At 28.1% G+C, this 23,159-nt stretch overlaps 3 protein-coding genes across 3 annotated transcripts; all 3 read left to right on the top strand.

The window, feature by feature from the left end:
• Positions 1-7,516: 7,516 nt before the first annotated feature.
• Positions 7,517-8,463, top strand: LOC129293890 (kunitz-type serine protease inhibitor DrTI-like). Its single transcript, XM_054932012.1, has one exon. It carries the CDS (start codon positions 7,544-7,546, stop codon positions 8,237-8,239), a length of 696 nt encoding a protein of 231 aa, XP_054787987.1. The 5' UTR covers positions 7,517-7,543; the 3' UTR covers positions 8,240-8,463.
• Positions 8,464-10,826: 2,363 nt separating this feature from the next.
• LOC129292011 (Bowman-Birk type proteinase inhibitor-like) lies at positions 10,827-11,344 on the top strand. Its single transcript, XM_054929503.1, has one exon. The coding sequence runs from the start codon at positions 10,845-10,847 to the stop codon at positions 11,199-11,201; it is 357 nt and encodes a 118-aa protein (XP_054785478.1). The 5' UTR covers positions 10,827-10,844; the 3' UTR covers positions 11,202-11,344.
• A 7,547-nt stretch (positions 11,345-18,891) lies between these two features.
• Positions 18,892-19,374, top strand: LOC129292399 (trypsin inhibitor-like). The gene has a single exon (XM_054929957.1). It carries the CDS (start codon positions 18,892-18,894, stop codon positions 19,372-19,374), a length of 483 nt encoding a protein of 160 aa, XP_054785932.1.
• Positions 19,375-23,159: the final 3,785 nt, after the last annotated feature.

The following is a 23,159-nucleotide window of genomic DNA, read 5'->3' as shown; positions in this document are numbered from 1 at the left end:
GATTATTGACGCCTTAATCACGTTTAGAAAGAAGCTGTGGGTGGCTGCTCCAGGGATTAAATTATTGCAAAGGCTGGAAAGTGTGTGTGGATGAGAGTGTGGTGCTAGGAGCCAATGATCCACCGGCGACTTGCTTTTGCTTTTTATTTTATCCAATTATTTTATTTGCATCTCTTCTATCTATTTTTCCATTATTTGAATTTAAATTTTAAAATTTCAACAAAAAAATTTTTTCAAATCACCAAGTCTTTAACCCACCAGTATCCTTCTCCTGCTTGATTTTGATTTTGATTTTATACATCATAAAGGGCAAGATCAAATAGAGCATGAAAAGGATTATCACATTAATGAATATTCATCCTTATCATTATCCATAACATGTTCATCAGATATGGTCATATCCATGTTATCAATAGAAATCAGGTTGTATGTTATCATTTTTATTAATTATTGTAAAATTAATGTGTAGTATTTAAGAAATATATCTTTCTCTTTTATTAAAGTTATTTGAACTTAGATATATAGAGTTATTTATTTGCATAAATTAGATTGTTAATATTAATATAATTTAAATTTCTATAATTAATTTGATATATAAGTTAAATAATATCTTTTACTTCTTAAATAAAGTTTAAAAAAATTTATAATATTATATGTAACTTTATCGATAATTTAATTTTAAAAAGTAATATCCTTTATGGTAATTTGTATAGTAAAAATTAATTTTAACTAAATCATTCAAATCTTTAATTCTATTAAAATTAATTTTAAAATAAATAATATTTAATTAGATTGAATTTTAATATAATCAATTATAATTAAAAACAATTATATTAATGAATTGTTTTCATAATTGGTTATACTCGTCTGAAATTTACATGGACTCTTGATATTGGATGAGTACACAAATAGCTAAAAACTCTAGGAATTTATGACATTATATTTTTTTTTTCCCCAATAATTTGAGAAAGTATGTCTTGTCCGTCAATCTTTTGTGATTAACTAAATTTTAACCCCGCACCGAGATTGATAAAGTCCGACTGAGGCTGTTTGTAACTCATGATGTAGTTTTTTAAATAATATTTAAAAAATATTTTTAAAATTATTTTTATAAAAAAATAACACACCATTATTTTTTAAATTTATCATATAAGGATATATATGAAAGTGTAAACACTTTTATTTCTTTTACCTTTTCTTTTACAATAATATTGATTAGATTAGTAAAAAAAAATTATAAAAGTATCATATTTCAATTTTCATGTAGAGGAAAAGCTTGAGATATTTCAATAGGAGATTGTGTACTTGTTTGGATACCTTTTTAAAATTAATTTTAGGTTCAAATTATGATTTTGAAAAATTTTATCCAAACATCCTAATTTTTTTAAACTCCATTTGGTTTCCAAAACTCTACTTGAGATAAGTTAAAATTTGTTTCATTTTAAAAAATTAATTTTAAATATTATTAGCTTGTCACCTTAAATAATAGAATTACCCACTTAAAATTAATTCTTAAAAAATTATCCAAACATAATTAACTTTATCATAATCAATTTCTGAAATTTATTCAAACATTATCACATTCTACTAATCAATTTTTTTTTATAATCAATTTTTCAAGTGAAATCCAACACACCTTGTAAGTGCGTGTTTGTCAAAAATTAATTTGATAAAAATTAATATATATGAATATACCTTTCTAAAACCCAATTTAATAAATTAAAAGTTATTTGAATAAATGTAATAAGATGTATTTTTAAATATATAATTATCAAAAAAACACGTTAACTTAGGATAATGTTTAAGTTTTATTATGCAAATATAATATATTAAAAATATTTAAAAATTAATAAACATTTTTAAATAATATAAAATTTGATGCGTTAAATAATAAAATTAAGAAATAATAAGAAGTTTGATATATTGAATAAAAAATATATACATAATCAACTATATATGAATTAAAACTGAAAATTCATATGATTAATTATTCAGTAATGTACAATATGATTTTAAATTGAATGGCACACATGGTTCGGCGTACTTTAAATTGCCATTTAAATTGCCAAAAACAGTGTTTTTTCCCTCTTGAAAAGCACATTTTTAAAAGCTTCAAATTTTCCATATAAAAAATTATCATAATTAGAGTTCACCGTACGACAATATCAGGAACGATTCTGTGTCAATGCACGCGAAAGATATGAAGCCACATGAAACAGTGAAAGTGAGCATATTTTATTGATGAAAGTTGAAAGTTTCATCAGGCGAGTGAACGTAAAGGACATGGGATCATTTCAAGGCATGTGAAACAGTGAAAGTTGTTACTTTGTCCTGTCGTAAACAGCCTCTCTCTTCACAATCGGGGGCAGATCACGTGATGACACGAGAGTCGAGACACCATATCATAAATTTACTAGTGACAGCGATATTTTCATGATAAAATGGGAAAATCACTGCCAAGACGGCTGTAGAACTTTAATTGCAACCATGGTTCAAAACATCTGATTTAACTCTGTGCTCATTGAAGTCCTCCTTGTAATTAATTAATTTTGAGGTTTTTTTTTCCTGCTAGAAATTATTTTTGAAGTTGAAAATATATAAGTGCTCCTATTTCAAGAAAAGAGTAGTACCGTTCTATTTTAACAGTCATCATATTTATTACTTCCTCAATTTAAAAATATAAAATATTTTTTAAGAAATTAAATATTAAAAAATATAAGGTATTTTTAATCTTTTAAAATGTAATCATTATTTTTATTTCAAAAGTGTCATTATCAATTATTTTAATTAATTTTGAGGTTTTTTAAAAAAAAAATTGATGTCCTCCAACTTTTAATTCACTTGTGACTCGGTCTTTTAACTATGACTTGCTTGTGACATAAGTAATTTAATTTACAAATTAGTCTCTGAACTTTTGTTAATTTTTTTTTATGTTAACTTACATCTCACATCAATGAGCCAGATAAGAGTATTTTAGAATAATATATGAATATTTTTATCCTTCTTATTTGATAAAAATTTTTTTAAAAAAAATTTAAAAATAAGGACTGAATTATAGGTGAATCAAAAGTTGAGGGATTAAGTCGCAGCGAGTTATAGTTGAGGGACTGAGTCACAGTAAGTTATAGTTGAGGACTGAGTTACAAATAAGTTAAAAATTGAAGGATTAAAAGATTATTTTTTTTCTGCTAGAAATTAATTTTGAAGTTGAAAATACATAAATGCTCCTTATTCAAAACATTAGAAGTACCTTCTATTTCAACAGTCATCATATTTATTACTCTCTCCATTAAAAAATATAAAATATTTTTTAAAAAATTAAATGTTAAAAAATATAGAATATTTTTAATCTTTCGAAGTGTAATTATTACATTTTTTAAAGTATCCCTATTAATAATAATTTTATATTTGTTATAGGATATTTAATGGGAATAAATATAAAAAGATAGAATTGGTTGAAAAGTACTATTTTTAAATTAATTTTATCTTTTTATATTTATCCCTAAATACCCTACAATAAATATAAAGTTATTATCAATATGGACACTTAAAAAAAGAAATAATTACATTTTAAAGACTAAAAATGCATTATATTTTTTAATAAAAGAAGTATAATTTATATATATAAATATTCATATTTAAATATGAAAAATAAAAATAAATAGTTAAATAAAAATTATTTGTTCTTCTCAAATAACCTAACAAAAATATAATAAAAAGAAAAAAAAATGTATACACACATGCACAATGGCAACAAAAATTTAGTAAATTCAGTAAAATTTCAATAAAATTAAAAAGTTAAATAATTTTGTTTAAATAAATAGGGGTCTTCACCAGGTTGCCCCTCCTCCATGTTTCAATCATGTTAGTTTGGAATAGTTGGCCTTGGATTAGGTCATAAATTGAATCGGGCAATTGATCAGTTCAGTAAGTTATTGGTTGAATTGATCGATCCGGGTTTTCAATCATTATATTCACATAAACATATCTTAAAAAGTATTTAAATTCAAAATACTTATTCAAACAATTTTTTAAATTTATTTGATTTTAAAATCAAAATTAAAAAAAATAGAATCCAAAGAGACCGTTAATATATTGAATCTCATTTTTTCATCCATACGGGTCATGCTAATAATGTGGTTCGATTTAAAAACTTATGTTGTGAAAAGAATGATACTATAGATATTTTTCTACCCGTCAAATCAATATGTTAAGATTACCAAAAAAAAAAAACGGTAACATACCATATAAAATATTATGTAGTTGTTTTATAAATATAAAAGGATAAAATAATATTTAAATTTAAAAAGTATAGTTGAGGACTAAAAATAAGGTAACTCAATATTTTTATTTAATAATAAAAGTATAACCAAAAAAAAAGCTATAGTAATGTTTCTCAAGAGATAAAACAATAACGAAATTTCATTTTTTTTAAAAAAATTAATCTTTTAGTCATTCAATTTTTAATTCACTTATAATTTAATTTTTTAACTATGACTCGCCTGTAATTCAGTCCCTCAACTTTTGAATCACTTATAAATGAGTCTCTTAACTTTTATTAGTTTTTTTCATACTAGCTTATATCTCACATCAATGAGCAAGAGGAGGATATTTTAAAATAATATGTGAGCATTTTTTTATCTCTCTTATTTAATAAAAAATTTTAAAAAATTAAAAAATAAAGATAAAGTTATAAGTGAATCAAAAGTTGAGAAACTAAATTATAACAAGTTATAGTTGAGAGATTGAGTCATAACGAGTTATAATTGAGACATTGAATTATAAGTGAGTTAAAAACTAAAAAAATTAAGAAATTAATTTTTTTAAAAAAACATATAAAAAATTGAGAGAAGTTATAATTGTGAACGATCTTAGTTTAATCATCAATAAATATTTGCAGCGCGCTGGATGAAGAAAAATACAAGCGACTCATATCAAGGCACGTGAAACTCAGGCAAAAGTAGCACGTAAAACACCTGCCTGCGATATCATTTCAAGGCACGTGAAAGTGATACTCTGTTCCGTTCGATACAGCGATTTTCTGTACACCAGATTGAACCACAACGAGACTTAGGGTTTTTCCTCCGTTTCACATTCAAAAAACTAAAATTTTATTTTTAAAAAATTAAAAATTATTTGAGTAGAATATTTAACAGAAAAGTACATCCTAAAAGTACATTCAAATAATAGCTGAAAGTGTATTTCAAAAACGTAACTATTTGAAGTTTTTGAAAAGTGAATTTGAAAAGTAAGATGTTATTTGACCATACTACCCTAAGTTTAATCTTTTTTTTTATTTAAAAAATAGTTAATTCATTAAAAATATAATAATAATAATTAGGTATTAATTTTTTTAGTATTATAAATTGAGTAATTAATCATGTTAATTTTTAGCATTAATGTATAATAAAAATTACAAATCTTTATTACATCTTTTAAATTTACAAATTAAAAAATATAAATAATTAGAGATTAAATTTTTAGTATTATAGATCAAAATTTATGTTATTTATAATCTTTATTACATTTTTTAAATATTTTGAATATATTACATTTGTATAATAAAAATTATAAATCATTATAAATCAATGTCCTTTTTAGTAATTGTAAATTCAAAAACACATCTTACTATCACAAACCAAACAACTTTCAATTTATCAAACTGACTTTTGAAAAAATATATTCAAACATAAATTTTATTACAACAACTGACTTTTATTAAACTGACTTTTATCAAATAAATTTTTATCAAATCAACTTTTGACAAATTAAAAATTAAACGCACACTTAATCAGAGGCAAATCGGGTGATGGTACGGGAAAGCACGCGGAATATCATTCGAAAATCGAAATAATATAATATAGAAATAGTAGAAAGATCAGGGTCACAAGTTCAGATCAAACATAATATTTAAAAAGTTGTCTCATTTGTCAGGCACGTTTTAAAAAGTTTACTAATTTAATTTCATTTATAAACTATGATATAATATTTTAAATAATGAGAGAAAAAATAATATGTTATTTTTTAAATTTTCATATAAAAATATATTTAAAATTTTATATACTTTTATTCTTTTTAATTTTTTATATTGATATTAATAAAATTGATAAAAATAATTTATAAAAAGTACTTCCTTTATTAAAAAATTTAAGACATTTTTTAAAGAGTTAGATGTTAAAAAATATAAGACCTTTTAAATTTTTTGAGGTGTGATTATTGTTTTTTTTAAAAGTGTCTCTGTTGATAATAGTTTTATATTTATTATAAAATATTTAATAAAAATAAATATAAAAAAATAAAATTAGTTAAAAGATAAATAATTATTTTATTAAAAATAAAATTTAATTAAAAATATTTTAAATAAAGGGAGCATTAGAAGAGTGCCTACAATTGTTTTACCAAGCACTTAGCTCATCCGGCAGGGGTTTGTCGCGATACTTCTTTTACTGCTCTTTTCGACTACGTGGGACCCACGACTTTAATTTTTGTTCTTCTTTTATTAACAGCTAAAGCATACTTCTAATTCTTTAACATTATATATGATTTTAATTTCATTTTTAAATTTTATAAATTATTTTTTAATTCTTTAAATTTAATATTAATAGTTTTAAATAATTTTTTATATCAATCATTATTATTTTAAAAAAATAAAACTTAATATATTAATATTTAAAAATATTTTGTTAATATTTAAAAGTTTAATATAAAAATTTATTAAGATAAAAGTAACAGTGTTAAGTTTAAAGGACAAACAAATATTTTATAAAATTATGAGATTAAAATAAAAATTTATGTAAAATTAAATGATTAAATGTATATTTTAATCTTTATTTATTGTATAAAGAAAATATAATATAGGTGAATTTTATAATGGAGTTCACTATTTGACATTGTAATTAAATATAAAAAAATGAGATATAAATTAAAATCAATTCAACATCTACAAAATGCCTATAAATTATACCAGTTAAAATGGAAAATAAAGCGAATAAAATAAAAAAAATTATATATAAATTTCTCATAAAAAATTAATTATTATAAAATTTATTAACAATTGAACTTGATATCTTTAACACAATTCTTCTAATAAAATAAGAAGAATTGTATATAATTTTTATATAAAAAAATTAATATTATAAAGTTTATTAAAAATTTAATTAATATTGTTGACAACATAATATATTATTAATAACTTTAATTTTATTATTAATAAAATTTGTAATAATTAATTTTATTGTGTGAAATTCTAACGTAATTTTTTCAATAAAATATGTTTATGAGCTCCACAGTCACAGTAGCTGGATATCTTAGTGGCGACACATATTCGTTAATGACTTAATGTGGCAGCCTGCATGCCAATGAGTAAGCACTTGTCCTCAATTAAAATCTGATCATAGAGGTTTAGAGATCGATGAACCTCCGCATCCTGTGACACGCGTCTTACTTAGTTTCTTTCATTCTCTCTATTATAAATAACATGCCCAGGTCGTGTCTCTCTCAGATTTCAAGTAGCAGAACTGAGAGTAATACGGTAAGAGCCAAGATGCCTGCCAGGTCAGTAATCATAGCCCTCTCCTTTCTCCTTTGGTTTTCCTTCACCACCTTCAACCCTCTATCACTAGCCTCAGCCTCTTCTGAAGAAGAACCAGTGAACGACGTTAATGGAGAACCTATCGTCCCTGGTCAAGAATACTACATAATGTCAGCCGTCTGGGGAGCTGATGCCGGAGGCGGGGTTAAACCAGGAAGAGCTGGAGATGCCTCCGCTTGTGCCTATTCTGTTCTGCAAGAAAGTTCAGAGAAGAACAAGGGTGCTGCAGTAAAATTCCATGTTCAAGGAACAAGCACGGACAAGATATATCCAGGTTCTACTGCTCTAGCCATCGAGTTCGTGGAGAAGCCAGACTGTGCAGAATCATCCAAGTGGGTGGTCGCTTATGATGGATCTGGATCATCTTCCTCGAGGCTGGTTATTGGTGGGGCTGAAGATCATCCAGATTCGGAGTTGGTGAGTGGGGTTTTCAGGATCGAGGTGTTCAACGCAATCGCATACAAGCTTGTGTTTTGTAGCAAGAGCAATGTCTTTAGCTCCTCTTCTGGGGCTTGTTACGACGTTGGGGTTGATTATAAGGCGGAGGGAAGCAGGAATCTGGTTGTGGAGAAGCAAAGCAGTGGAAATGTGTTCATGGTGGCGTTCGTGAAAGCTGATTCTGACAAAGGACAGTTCAGTATTATATGAATCGAGTTGGCTGGCTGCTGATGCTTATATTTTCTCTCCGGCGGGTTCTCAGAATTTCAGTTAATGTAGGAGGGATTTAATGGTGTTATTGTAGGTTGTCGCTCTTAAATAAATTGGCACCCTTAGGCTTTAATTCAGCTTTTCAACTCTTCTGTGTTTCCTGTTTTTAACTCTCCAAGGAAAGGATGAATATGAATCTGCAGAAGCAAGGATCTTGACTAGTATATCTGTGATGATAGAAACAAAGGGGGGAAAATAAAAGGAACAATTCGCATATTATTTCTTAAAATTAATACACACACACATTTGTATAATACAATAGAATCTGTATGTTGGACATGCATGATTTTCTTTGAAATGTATGAAAATTTTGAATTGACACGGCACTTTATTTACCATTTAATTAATGATTAAAACTGGAGCACTTTATTTATAATCGATGTAGAAAGGCACGCTTAAAACAACAATGCCCATATAAAAAGTCATTTATAATCATTATTTTTTTTTTTGGTTATAGTGGGTATTTGCAGTGATAGTGCAGGAGAAGGTTGAATAAATTTTAATCTTTAACATGGTGGACGCTAGGTTCAAGTTTAATTAGACTTAGCCATTGAACACTTTTTGACCAGAATGTCCCTAAAGTAATTAGGGAGGAAAATACATGAGAAGTTTTAACTAGAACCAGTAATTCAGGTCAAGCTTAAATTTACTCAAAAAAAATTAGGATCAGAGTTTGACTATAAGAGTTTTTTTTTTTTAAAGAGAGTATGATATTTTAAGTTCGATCTCAATAAGCTTGAGTCGAATTGAGCCCAACTCAAATAAGCCCAACCACTAACATTTTTAACTTTATATGTATATAGAGTTAGTAATTTTGGCCTAGCCTAAACTTGATTGGAAAAAATTAGTGTTGGGTTTGACTATATAAGTATTTTTTTTTAAAGTTGAATCCTTAAAACTAGATCCAAATAAGCTGGGTTTACCTAACTTACCGCTTCTAATTTTAACCGACAATAACTTTTTACCATTTCACCAAAAAAAATTGGTCTTTAATTATTGCCATTTGATGAAAATATGCATATATAAGATGAAATAGATAGATTCTAAGTAAAGAAAAGACGTTCAAAAAAATCTTGGATCACGATGAGAATATAAAGATGCTCAAATATCTATTTACAAATATCTCAAATTTAGGATCGGTGACTGTATTTAATATAAGTATTGAGTACTTATAGCATCAATTATCTAAATCATTGAAATTAAGATTAATGAATTTAAATTCATCATTCTCACTAATGAATGGATACATTTAAACTCAAATAATACAGGCACTTCATGTCTATGATTCCTGAATGCATATCATGATCATTAATTATCTGCAATCAGTTTACATGTTAAAAAAATTTATCATTTTATCTTAATTAGAGGGGCAATTCATAAATTACATGCACGATCAACCTGCAATGTCCCACATAGAAGTTTTTTTTTTTTTGGTGAACATGCCACTCATAAGTTTAAATGTTACTAACTTATAAAACTATCAACAAAAACCTTATAATTTCTGACGTGGAGTAATTTATTTTGTCTCATTACACATTTTTTCATGATCTTTTTTTATTTAAAAAAAAGACAGAGTAAACTGTAAAGGATTCAGATATAACAAACAGAAAGCCAAATATAAATTTTTATTGTGGCAAAAATGTAGATTTCTGTCTAGATGGGGAAAAATATTAAAAAAATATTCTTTTCCATCCTATATATAAGTTTTTTTAACATGTTTCACAAACAAAATATTAAATTTATTAACTATATTTAAAAATTTAACAAATTTTTAACTATATTCTTATTAAATATATGTGTTAAAAATAAAATATTTTAACATTTAATAACTTTCTCAATATCTATAAGGATAAAAAACAAAAAAATATGATAATTATTAAAATATCTTATAAATATAATTAGAATTAAAAAATATTTTCAGCTGTCCCTATTTTATTTTTTAAAAAAAGCCGCTCACCTTACAAAATTCTTGTTTGTCTTGCACGCTTTATGAATTGGGTTTTTGAACCAAGTGAGAGTGTGTCATTTCGAAAAATAAATAAATAAAAGAATCGCTCTCCCTGTAAATAGGCTATTGGAGAAAGTTACTGTACGCAGGATTTCCCCTCAGCCTCCGGTGACGATGGAGTTGGCTACTCTCCATTTTCTCTCCTCTTTATTTTCTCTCCACTTTTTATATTAATTATTGAATTTATTTTTTAATAATTTAGATTTAATATTTTATAAAATTATTATTATATTTATTTTTCATAAAATTTTATATTTTAATAATAATTTTATAAAACATCAAATCTAATCCATTAAAAAATAGATCCAATGATTCATATGGAAGTGGAGAGGAAATGAACAGGGGAGGAAATTGAGAAAAACCAACTCCCATTTTTATCACTCTTGAATTGATATTAATAATATTAAATTTTATTAAAAATTCAAATTATAATATTTATTCGTAAAGTCCATAATATCCCTGGAAATGATTATAAATGACCCTGAGTACCTGCTTCTCTATTCAGTAGCAAAACTCAAACATAGAGAGAGATAAAAAATGGGTTTGAGCAACAAGGTGACAATGAAGGTGGCTCTGGTGCTGTTCCTGATGGTTTTTGCTGCGAATGTGGAGGCTCGTTTCGACCCGAACACCTTGCTGGCTGAGGTTATGAACGACGGCGGTCCCGCCTATTTGGCGGAGTCGACGACCAGCGCGTGCTGCGACAGATGCGCGTGCACAAGGTCAATCCCGCCAAAATGCAGGTGCGAGGATGTGAAGAACACTTGCCACTCGGCCTGCAAGCTCTGTCTCTGCACGCGCTCTTACCCTCCCAAATGTCACTGCGCTGATACCACCAACTTCTGCTATGATAAATGTCCCTCTGCTTCTGCTGACCCTCAAATCGCAGATTGATACAATCTTACTCATGTGTTGTTCTACTGTTATGTGAACCAAGCATGTTACTTCATGGCTTTGTTTCAAAGTGTTGACGTGAAGTAGGTGAAATCTAATATGGAATAAAATATCTAGTGCCTTGCTTGCAAGGTCTCTCTACATCTATGTTCTTATGCTTTACTTTTACTAAGCTTTAAATTTGTTTGCACCTCGTTTTTTTTTTTTCTCGAGTGGTATAGTCACTTGGGATGTTAAATAATAGACTGTGTACGTAGTGATGTTAAACACTTAAACTAATGCTTTTGGTTGTGTTGGTATTGAAAGTTGAAAGGAATTTAAGACGAGAGATAAATCAAAGCCGAAGACCAAAACCCCCGGGGAGGATGAATCTGGAGTATAATCGTTGTTCGACGTTCCTTATTAATTTTAATTTTATCAAAATATGGTTTTATTAAAAACAATATATATGTGATCGTGAAGTCAAGCTAAAGATTTAAGGGGGAATTTCTCGGTTGTTATTTTGTGTCGATCGAACGCTGGTCGATTGATTGTGGGAAGATGGATTAAAATTTTAAAAATTGAGAAATTTCAACCTCAATATAATGTTAGCTTGCTGCTTCAACTTTCCCTCAAATCACTAACGTGTGATAAAGTTCAATTAAGCTTATGATCTTTTCATTATATTATTTAAATTTTTGTCTCTTCTATTTACTTCAATTATCAGTTTGATTTTTAAAATTTAATTTTTCTTAATAAAATAAGTAAATCTTCGTAATCATGTATAATTGGTCTTTATGGTTTGAAACACATAATCTAATCACTTAATTTCATTATTCCTTTAATTATCAATCTATCGTGAAAACTGATTTTATTTTTATCCCAGGCGTAAAATGATTATGAGTGGAGCCAGTTTTTAAAAACTTGACCAAACCGGGTATCTGGACTTGAAAGTTGAAACAGGCCTAATGTCGGAACCGATATTGAATGTGAAGTAAAAGTAGGAACCGGTTTAATTTGGGAAAACCGATCAACAGGGAATCAATTCGTATGGGCATAATGATCCAGCCACGGTTCTATCCGAACCTTGACATTCAACTATTTGCCTTCTCCGATTCAACCACTGGTCGTGTATTTTCCCCAAAAATGTGCATCTCACGTGTTATTTATCCATATACGATACAACTAGTTGTCCGAAAATTATTCCCTGTACTGCAACTTCAGTCAAAACCCACGATATGAGCATGACCAAGTGTTGGAGAGATCTATGAATTCAAAACATTAATCCCTATAGTTAAGCTGTGGTGTCAAATTTAATTAACCTCCATGCATTTTGTTGTGCCTTTAAGACCAAGTAAATTATTTTATCAGCCAACATATATTGTAGAATGTACTAGTACTTTCAAAATTTCAAAAGTTACCCTGTATTAATAATATATTAGAAACTTGGGGGGGGGGGGGATTCTGATACATATTGGATTAAAAAATTGATATTCACGGGAAAAATGAGAACATGAAACACATGGTCAAGGAATACATCAAATTGAGTATAACAAGGGTTGAAAGCAAAAAATTTCTCTTGGCCCACGTCTGGGGACCTGGTGTATTCCTAGCATGAGTTATTGATGCAACAACGATATAATTTATGTCGGCCAAGAATGCAACTTCTTCCTTACTTTATGTTGGACTTAGTTTGTCAAAAAAAGTCAAATTTTATTCATCGTCAAAATATTAATAAAAGAAATAAAAAAACACTTGAAAAAAATTATCAATACAAGTTAACGCACAACTCACAAGAAACAACGACTCAAACAACAAACAAAGCAAAGCAAACAAATCAAAACAATCAGCCTGTGTATGCCAGTCTAACAAAATTAGAAGTACTCTTAATCAAAGAATCAGCATCAGCAATATTATTAAAATATCACGTAAAGAAAATGGTGGCACTGAAAGTCAGCAGAAAATTTGCGGCGAAGTTACTAGTCTAGAAACCAAAGTATAATCAAAACTTGGCACGCTAGTTGAGGACCAATTGATTAATACTAGTTTATATTGTAAAATCCATCAATATTGCTATTATAGAACAATAGTTCTTTAAAAGAGTAAATGGCGGGATCCAGTTTTTTTTTTAAAAAAATTTTCTACAGGTAAAACAGTGGGCCGATTTTTTTGAACAAATCTACCCTCTATTATAATTAGTGTCCGACCTCTTTTTTTATTTTTATTTTTTATAGTAATAATTTAATTATTACATACAGTAGCAAATAAAAAAAATAAAAGATTATAAAAATTTTATAACAAAACAAATAGTTATGAGACTCACAGAAAAATGAGTGGTGAATATAAAATCAATACTTAGATAGCTTAATAATTTTTTGGCATAAAGTTTATATTTTGGATCAATAGTGATTATGGGATGATTATAATTAAAAGGAAGGATAATCCCTCTCTTTTCAGATATACATAAGGACCTCATAATATAACGTGTCCTAAGGAATCACTCTTCCTTAAACCAGTTAGATAAGTAATACTAAAAGATGTGATTTAAAACCAGCTGAACATTTATAAAGCATATCAATTAAAAAAATCAAAATCACAATTATTTAATTAAATGAAATAAGTTTACTTAACTGTGTAATGTTACGAACCAGGAAGCCTATTGCTACCACATTAGGCTTTATTTCTTTTTATTGCAGCTTCATCTTATCCAATAAACTATCTTGTGCCTTGTTTCTGGCTTGCATTTCTGCAAATATGGTTGCTTGAAAGGTGACCGGTCTTTCAACTGTAGGAGATTGAAATAATTAAAATCCTAAAATATTCCAATTGTTGAATCCAATATGGCCTCTCTAAAACTCGAGAGGGATTCTCTCCCATCGAAAACCGAGCCTCGTGTGTATTTTATGGTTAACTAATTTTTTTAATTTTAAATTTAAAAGAAAGTTTATTTGATATTTTCCTAATATTTGTGTAATTACGTTTGGTTAAGGGTTTGGACTGAAATTTTCTCATTTTGTCTTGTGTTTAAGTGAAAATAAAAAAGATTGGTGCCAGACTTTGGATTCTTAGTGATTGATGCTCAGACAAAATAATTAATTTATGATATTATTTATTAATGCTCAGACGAGAAACTGGGGAAGTAATGAATGAAGTAGCAGACTAACAAGGCTATGCAAATGAATAGGGTTGCCGTGTAGTCGCTTTCAGGCCGGCCAATGTTGCCGTGTTGGATTCCTATGCATACTCTTTTTCTTTTTCTGAGTAATATTGGTACGAAGATTCTTCACAGCCAAAGAGATGTCAGATTTGAATTTTCATCCCAAAAGAGCCGGATATATGGCAATAGGACACTGTATCTCTCAGAGGGATTCCTTCTTCGGGCTTTTTTTTTTTGTGCTTTAATATTATTAAATTAAACAAAAATACATCAAAGTATTTGAATTATCACCACAACCACAGTACTACGTCAAAGGCAGATATGATTTTGTCTGTCAATGATGGCAAAAGATAGGAGAGATCCTTACCAACAAAGCCTTTGAAATTCAAATTTTTTCGGCTTTTGCCATTTTTTTTTCTCCACCTGTGCAGTTTTCTTAGATGGGATTCCCTTTTCCACTAAAAAAAAAAAAGGAAGGGCTCTTTTGATTTTGAAAAATCACATTCTGCTTCTTCTTAAAAAAATTAATTATATATAAAAATAAATAACAAATCTCATTTTAAAAAAATAAATTATATTTTCATTTTAACAATGATATATTTCACTTTAATTTTTATTTGTGATTAATTTTTTTAAGAAAAGGCTAGCTGTAATTCTCCCTTTAATTTTTTGCTTGCCAAAAAAATTTATTTTCATAAAAATTAGTTTGACAAAAAAAATTTATTACAATAAAATTTGTATTTAAATATATTTTTACTTTTTTGGTGAGTGTTGGTTGATATATTTTTTTTTAAGAAGTTAATTTAACAAATTAAAAGTTACTTCCTCCGTTTATAAATATAAGACATTTTTTAAGGGGTTTAATGTTTAAAAATATAAAACATTTTGAGTATTTTAATACATAATCATTACCTTTTTTAAAAGTGCTCCTATTAAATATATTACTTTATATTTTTTTAGGGTAAAATATTTTATTAAATAAGAATATATATAAAAAAGGTTATTTTAAAGATAAGTAACTATTTTATTGAGAATGAGATTTAATTAAAAATGCCTTATATTTTGGACGGAAGAAGTATTTAGATGATATAAAATGAAAGCTACTTTTAAATGTGAAATTACTAGAAAGGATAGTTGTTTCATTGTAAGTAATTTTTGTTATTCAAATATTGATATATTTAAAAAATAATTTATAAATAACATAGTTTTGAAAAAAATTTATTAGTATATTGATTTATATAAATTGATAATTCACATATACTAAATCATGAATAGTAACTTAAGAGAAATGAAATGCATATTTGAGTTAAAAAATATCTAAGAAATCATAAATTTAGGATCATATTTTAAACAAATACATTTTGAAATAAATGGTTTCGATAATTAATATTCTATCTCTAAAAACATATAAAAATAATGTAGGAAATATTATAAAATAAAAAATGATTTTATAAAAATTAAAAAATAATTGAATTATTCTGTTCAAACTTCAAAATATATAAGTTTTTGGTACGAAAATATTTGCAGGGTATTATAGCCAGAGCAAGTTCCGTTCAAACTGAAAAATGAAAACTGTTGAGTCAGTAAAAAGTTAAAGTTCTTAGGAAATACATTTCTTAGCTTTTTCAACAAACTTTCTCAGTCTGCTGCGATTTTTTTTTAACAACAAAACAACTTTAACATTTGAAATTTTTTAAAAGTACATTTTAAATGTGAAAAGCTTGATATCCATTTTTCATTATTCTCTAATACGAGTCCTGAAAGTACCACAGCCGTTCGTAGTGGAACTTTTATTTAAAAAAAAATATTTGCTGACTCGGCTCAATCCAGTGAATAGTTGGCTTGGGGACACCAGGTAATATATTATTAAAAATATATATGTATGAGAGCTTAAGTTCATGAAGCCAAGTGAAAGTTATATTACGATTATACTAGCTACTTATATGATGCTGCTTCAATTTTTTTATAAATAATTTCCATTAACCTCACCAATATTAATACAAAAAAATTTAAAAATAATGTTGTTCTTCATGAATTAAATATTGTGTTTGAATAATAAAAATAAAGCATGTTAAAGATGCAAAGTCTTAAAGATGAATACAAGCTCCTTGCTCACTTCCTTCAATTTATCTGAATGTGAAAATGCAAAAAAATTAGTGTAAAGGGAGTTTTTGATTGATAAAAAAAATAAAATACAAAGTTGCAGTGATTATAATTTATAAATTATAAATAAACTTAAGTTTAATTGTCGAATACAGGATAAATAATTGGTAAAATTAAATATGAGACAATTTTTTATGTAGGTTGTGTTGTTATCGGTCGTTAGTTGAGCACCTTTTGTAATTGTATATCTAAGATGATTGTGCATGAAGAATCCAGAGCACATGTGCAATAAATTTGTGATTACTCAACATAGCCTTGGGAGATTGATGGTGATAACGATCACCTGTCCACTCAACTACCTTTAATATTCATTCGTTTTGAGTCTTATGAGTCATACTAAATACGTGCATGGCATGACTTCTTTTAAAAACAAGCTGAACTTTGCTTTCATTTGGTATTAGGCTTCGTTTGCTCCTTTTGCTTTTGGGATTGATGTTTTATTAAACCAACCGTAATAAAAATATACTTTAGACTCAAATAAATGTCATGTTATTTTTTTATAAAGAGTAATTTTAAAATATATTCTTAATATTATCTAAAAATTCAAATTATAATTTATGCTCCCTCTATTAAAAAATATAAGACATTTTTAATTGAATCTTATTTTAATAAAGTAATTATTTATCTTTAAATTAATCTTATATTTTTATATTTATCCTTATTTAATAAAATATTCACCTTAAAAAATATAACATAATTTATTTAATAGAGATATTTTTAAAAAAATAATTATATTTTTAATCCTCTACAATTCTTAAATTTTTTTTTAATATTTTTTTAATAAGGAAAGTAAATAAAAATTAAATTAATTTTTTAAAATGTACGTATAAATGCGACAGGAGAGAGTATGTACCGGCCCATTTTGAAGCATGTGAAAGTTGTGACTCTGTTCCGTTCAAGACCGACAGCTTTTTCTCTGCAGACCAGATTGACCAACAATGTAGTTTTAAAATCGAGGCAGATCACGTGATGGCAACAGAAGCTCCCCGAATAATATCATTCACCATTAAGTAATAGCCTAGTAGCATAGGATAATTTAAGAAACATTAATTTACAAATCAAAGCGATATTTTCATGCCAAATTAATCTTTCCTTGAATGTTTTTATTCAACGAGTGAAAGTAATAATAAAAGTTGAAAGAAAAAAAAAAACGATGTTGGCCTGAATACTCCTTGAGATTTTACCTTTCACGGAAATTTGAAATCTTTTTCTTCCTTTGTATGATTCACTCTTCCGGGAAATGAGGAGCATCGGAATTCATGAAAGTTTTTCATCTCACCCAATTTTTCATCACCAGCAGAATGCGTGAACTAAACATTGTTAGGACAAAATTGAAATTAGAATTAAAATTTCATTTGGTGACTGCCACTAAGAACAAAATTACCTCAAAGAAAAAACCTATGGACAACGGCGAAAAAGGTTTTACTATCAGTTCATGGGGGGACTGAGCTCCATAAATGTGTCAAGTTACTAGCCTGTAATTTAAAATATAATAAAGGTTGAAGTATATCTTAAGTCTTTTAATCTCTTTATTTTGATGTCTTAATTTTCTATAGTGTATTTTTATTCCTTTAAACTTAATATAGTTTGTTTTATTACAAAATACTTTCAAATTTTGACATTCTAAGTTTAATTTTTTTAAAATAATAATGATTGATAAAAATAATTATTTAAAACTAATAATGTTATGATTAAAAAATTAAAAAGATACTTTATGAAATTAAAAAATAAATTAAAATTTTATACAAGGTCAGACAATTAAAATATACTTTAGCCTTCATTAAATAAATGCTAAAAATATTTGACTTGATAATATTATGACTATTAAAAAAAAAAAGAAAATAGTCTTTGGCCCTTGTAATTTTATTGAGTTTTGCTTTTAATTCCTGTGATTTTTTCTAGTGTTTTTAGTTTTTATAAGAATTAAAATCACTGAAAAATAAAAATTATAGGGATCTAAAAATAATGGTCATCCAGTCTTCTTAAAATTATATAAATTAAAAGTACTAAAAAAATGAATAAATATAACTTTTGGTCATTGTATTTTGCTTACATTTTACTTTTAATTTTATATTTTTTTTAGTATTTTAAATCTAGACAACTCTATTTTTCATTGTTTTGGATCTTTCTAATGTCCCTATATTTTGTTTATAGAGAGATTGAAAATAATAAAAAATAAAAGTGTAGGAATCTAAAATATAAAAAAATATAAAAATTAAAAGTAAAATATGAATAAAATATAAGAATTAAAAATTATATTTTTCAAAAAAAAAAATGTAGGAACTCAAATAACTTGGGTGACATTTTCTCTCTATAAGTAAATGCTCCTTCTTGCCAATTCCTCACACCCAAAACTAACCCTTGAGTCTCCCTCGAGCAACCTAGCAAACAATGAACACTAGCGCACTGCTTGCATCCTCCTTCTTCCTTGCTCTCTTTGCCTTCACCGGAGCTGAGTTTATATATGACTCCGACGGTGACATTGTAAGCAATGGAGGCAAGTACTACTTATTGCCCCGTCGTGAAGGAGGCGGAGCAATTAAGGGTGCTACCATTAACAAGCCTAAAAGTAGGTCGTGCTACCTTGCTGTCGTTGCAGAACCATTGAACGAGAATGGCTGGGCAGTGAAAATCGGGACGCCATACCGTTTGTTTCACATCTCCGACGACCATCCCTTAAACGTATCGTTCGCCAGATTGCCTTCAAATGCCTGCACTCACTCACCCAGTTGGATCGTCGCAAGTGTCACTGGCTTGGACACAGATCCGGTGATGGTTGGTAAGCCTGAAGAATTTTCAGTTCCTCGTTCTGGTTATTTCTACATCAAGAAATATGAGTCTACCCAGTTCTATAGCTTCGTCTTCTGTTACTGAACATCCTCGTGTGGATATGTTGCTTTGAAGCTGGATAAGTATAGCAACTACCGTTTGGTCGTCACACAGGACAGAAGCGTACGTCCAGTGATATTCAAGCTTGTCAAAGCAACTAGTGAGGACGTGGAATCTGGTGGCATATCCATGGTGGTTTGATATGCAGAAAAAAACACCTCTGGCTCCTCCGGGCTTCGTAGCCATCTCCAGAGTGTGAAAATAATAGTAGAATCAGTGTGTGTTTTTGTGCCTTCCCTCTTTGCTGTAGTCAGGAAGTATTCCCAAAATCGTGCTTTGGGTTGTCATCAGTCAAAGCATTAGACTGTTAATTTAGTATTTCGTATTAATGAAATTGGGAGCTTTCGTAGGTTAAAAAAACCAATGAGTTTTCATCAATAATGATTCTTCTTCCAACTTAGACCTTAAAATAAACATCCACATGTTGGTTTCTGGCCAGAAAAAAAAAAAAACAAAGTTCAAGTTTACGGTCGTTTCATTTTATTATCAATCTATCATGAAGCCTGATTTCATCCAATATGTAAACTGATTATGAGTAAAACCAGTGTTTAAAGTGGTATATATATGCAGAGGAAAAGGCTGTTAAATTAATTGGAACAGAACAGAGTATTCATTTTCCCGTAGCTTGAAAGGATTCACCTTGTCCATTTTACGTACTGTTGCCTGAAAAATTATTGGCCTTCATATGATCTGAGAACATTTTTCACTAGACCAATCGTAATAAAAATATTTTATTAATGTCATGCTTTAAAATTTTATTAGATTAAATCAACTGATCGATCCGGAATGCCAAAAATACAGAAGGATACGGGTAACCATTAATTGGGCAGGCTTGGTTGCTGGGTGAAAGTGACCACACCTATTAATTAACTTTAATAAAGTGCTCATTTTTAAATAATAATTTGTCCCCTGTCGTATTCTTTATTTTTCCCGTCGGGGCATCAATCAATAATGTCATTTTTCGCACGATACAAACTAAATGTGAAGAAATATCTGTTTTTAATTAAAAATTTAGTTTGTATTGGCAGCAATGCACGTGATTGCAAATTTCCAACTAAAGTCTAATTTACTCTTACCGTGTGGTGTGACCTTTAACTCAAAGGATGATGTGTCTGTTTGAATTTGCATTTAAAATTAATTAATTATATGAAAATCACGTTTTGACAAAAATTACTCAAATAATTTTAAAATCAATTTTAAATTTAAAATCATGTTTTCTTAAAAATATCTAAATACCCATTATACATGTTAAAATTAATTATGAATCTAAAACCATGATTTTTTTTTAAAATATCCAAACACCTCTTATTATATCAAAATCAATTATGAACCATAAAAATATGATTTGTAAAATAATTTATATGATTTTTGGATAAATTTTTAGAAATGTATAATTGAAAAATTGAATTGAAAAGCAAGTAATAATAGCTTATGAGATAACCATAGTTTTGTGTTTATAATTGATTTTGGCATGTATGTGGATGTTTGGATATTTTTTAAAAAAATTATGGCTTTGAGTTCATAATTAATTTTGGCATGTATAATGAGTGTTTAGATATTTTTTTTAAACCATGGTTTTGGATTCATAATTAATTTCAACATGTAACATGTGTATTTGGATATATTTTTACAAAATCATGGTTTTACCTTATTTTCAATTTTTCCTTTTCAATTGTACTTTTTAATTTTGATTAAAATTAATCTTATTAATTAATTTTATATCACATAATATAATTAATTATATTTCAAATTAATCATATTAATTAATTTTTTCATAATTAATTATACCCAATTGAAATTCAAACACACTTGATACCCTCTTCAAGAATTGCCCGAAAAATTAATTGTCCCATAATATTAAATGAATATATGAAAATGTGTATAAAATTAAAAAGCTTGATTGAAAAAAAATTAAATTCCAAGAACCAAATAAATAATTAAAGTAAATTTAAAGAGACCAAAAGTTCTATTTTTTCCTTTTGGTATCGACCTATTATATGATTCCAGATTTATCCAACAAGTGTAAATTGATTATGTGTATAGATATTTAAAAACTCGAGTGGATGGACTTGTTTGACTTGAAACCGGTACATTGTCCGATCTGATATTCAATGTAAAATACTGAAACTAGGAAACGGTTTAGATTAGCAAAACCAATGAACTAGAAATCAATGTGTATGGGCTCACAACCGGTAGGAAACTGGTAAATATGATCCAACTACGGCCGTATCACAAATTCACAATCTGATTATTCTTGAACTAATTGCCTTCTCCGTTTTCAAGGTTCAACGACTATTTGTGCTTTACCACTGCTTTTTGAACCTTCAGCTCATCTCCCAAGGGGTTGTTTTTCCCCCAAAAATGTGCATCTGACGTGTTCTCTTTCCATATATGATACAAATAATTGTCCGGAAATTATTCCCACTACAGCTATTTGCCTATTTCAGCCAAATTTTGCCATTTTCGACAGACATCGAGAGCCGCGATCATGGGCAATGCTGTCTTGCACTACTCTTGTTAAATCACACATTTTTTCAAGATCAAGTGTGAAAGTGACTTGATTTAAGCTTGGAAAATTTGGGAAAAAAAAGTCTCAGCCAAATAAAATTGAGAGAACAATAATATATGAGATTGTTGAAAAATTAGTTGTTAAACAAGGTTAGTTGTTAGTTAATGGGATACTAAGTTCTTTGTAAAGGGTGCCATATATATGTTTAGAGATTAGAGGCTTGAAAACCTATCTTAATGGATAGGTTAAGTTAGTCATCATCTCATGGTTAGTCCCCATTATCGGGGTTTGCTCATCACCCAAGTAGATTGATTTTATTTGTAATCCTCCAACACAAGAAATGTTGTGTTTTGTAATTATCATCATTGTTATGTTGTTCGCTTCCTGGATTTCTCAACAGAAATGAAACAAGTTATAAATTTAAAGCCCTCAAAATGTTAGATTAAAATATTGTCATGTATATCCTCTTATATCCAATTTAGACCTTAAAATAAACAGCCACGTATCTTTCTTTCTTTTCTCTCTCTTTTTGTTGAGCAAAAGACAACTTTTTTTGTTTTCCAGTGGTATAGTAACTCGGGATGTTAAATAATAAACTTTGCACGTAGTAATATTAAACTTTGTACGTAGAGGCCTCATATTGGCAGGACACAATGCATTTACTCCGTGACTGCCATCATGCTAGAAAATGGTGGGAGGAGTATGTGCTCCCAGGCTGTACGCAGAATTTTCTCAACTTGGAGCAACGGGACTGAATAGCATGGAACTTGACAGAATCATTGGGATACTCTTCCATCAGGTGTGTTCCTTGGGACATCCTCCTTGCACATTACCTGCTAGAACATCTGGAGGAATAGATGCAAAGTCTTATTTCAGGAGGCTGATACTGAGGCTTTTGAGGACCCTCAATCTTTCATCTTTAAAGTCGCTGCAGATCTGAATTTGACTAGGCATTTCGGCTCCCAGCTTACTGATAAGCATGAGGTGAATCGGAATATTAATTAGAAGGGAAGATACTATCACGTTAGAGACTGATAGGTCTAACTTGAAGAATAGAAAAAGTGCCTGTGGTGGTGAAGGCCCTTTAAAAACCGGCCCTATTCAACAACTCTGCTTATTTGGATTTATATCTTGATAAATTTAATTCTAATAGCTCTACTTGTTAAATTTAAATCCGGCAATTCTACTTCTTAAATTTAATTTTGTTTATAGGTAGGATAATAGCTTTTATAGGTCCGGCCCTTAAGCCTTTCGCCCTATT

This window comes from Prosopis cineraria, unplaced genomic scaffold (genome assembly GCF_029017545.1).
Source record: "Prosopis cineraria cultivar Desert tree isolate PC_DT_omini unplaced genomic scaffold, ASM2901754v1 PC14, whole genome shotgun sequence".
In the NCBI taxonomy this organism is placed as follows: domain Eukaryota; kingdom Viridiplantae; phylum Streptophyta; class Magnoliopsida; order Fabales; family Fabaceae; genus Prosopis; species Prosopis cineraria.
This window is presented reverse-complemented; position numbering and strand designations above follow the sequence as displayed.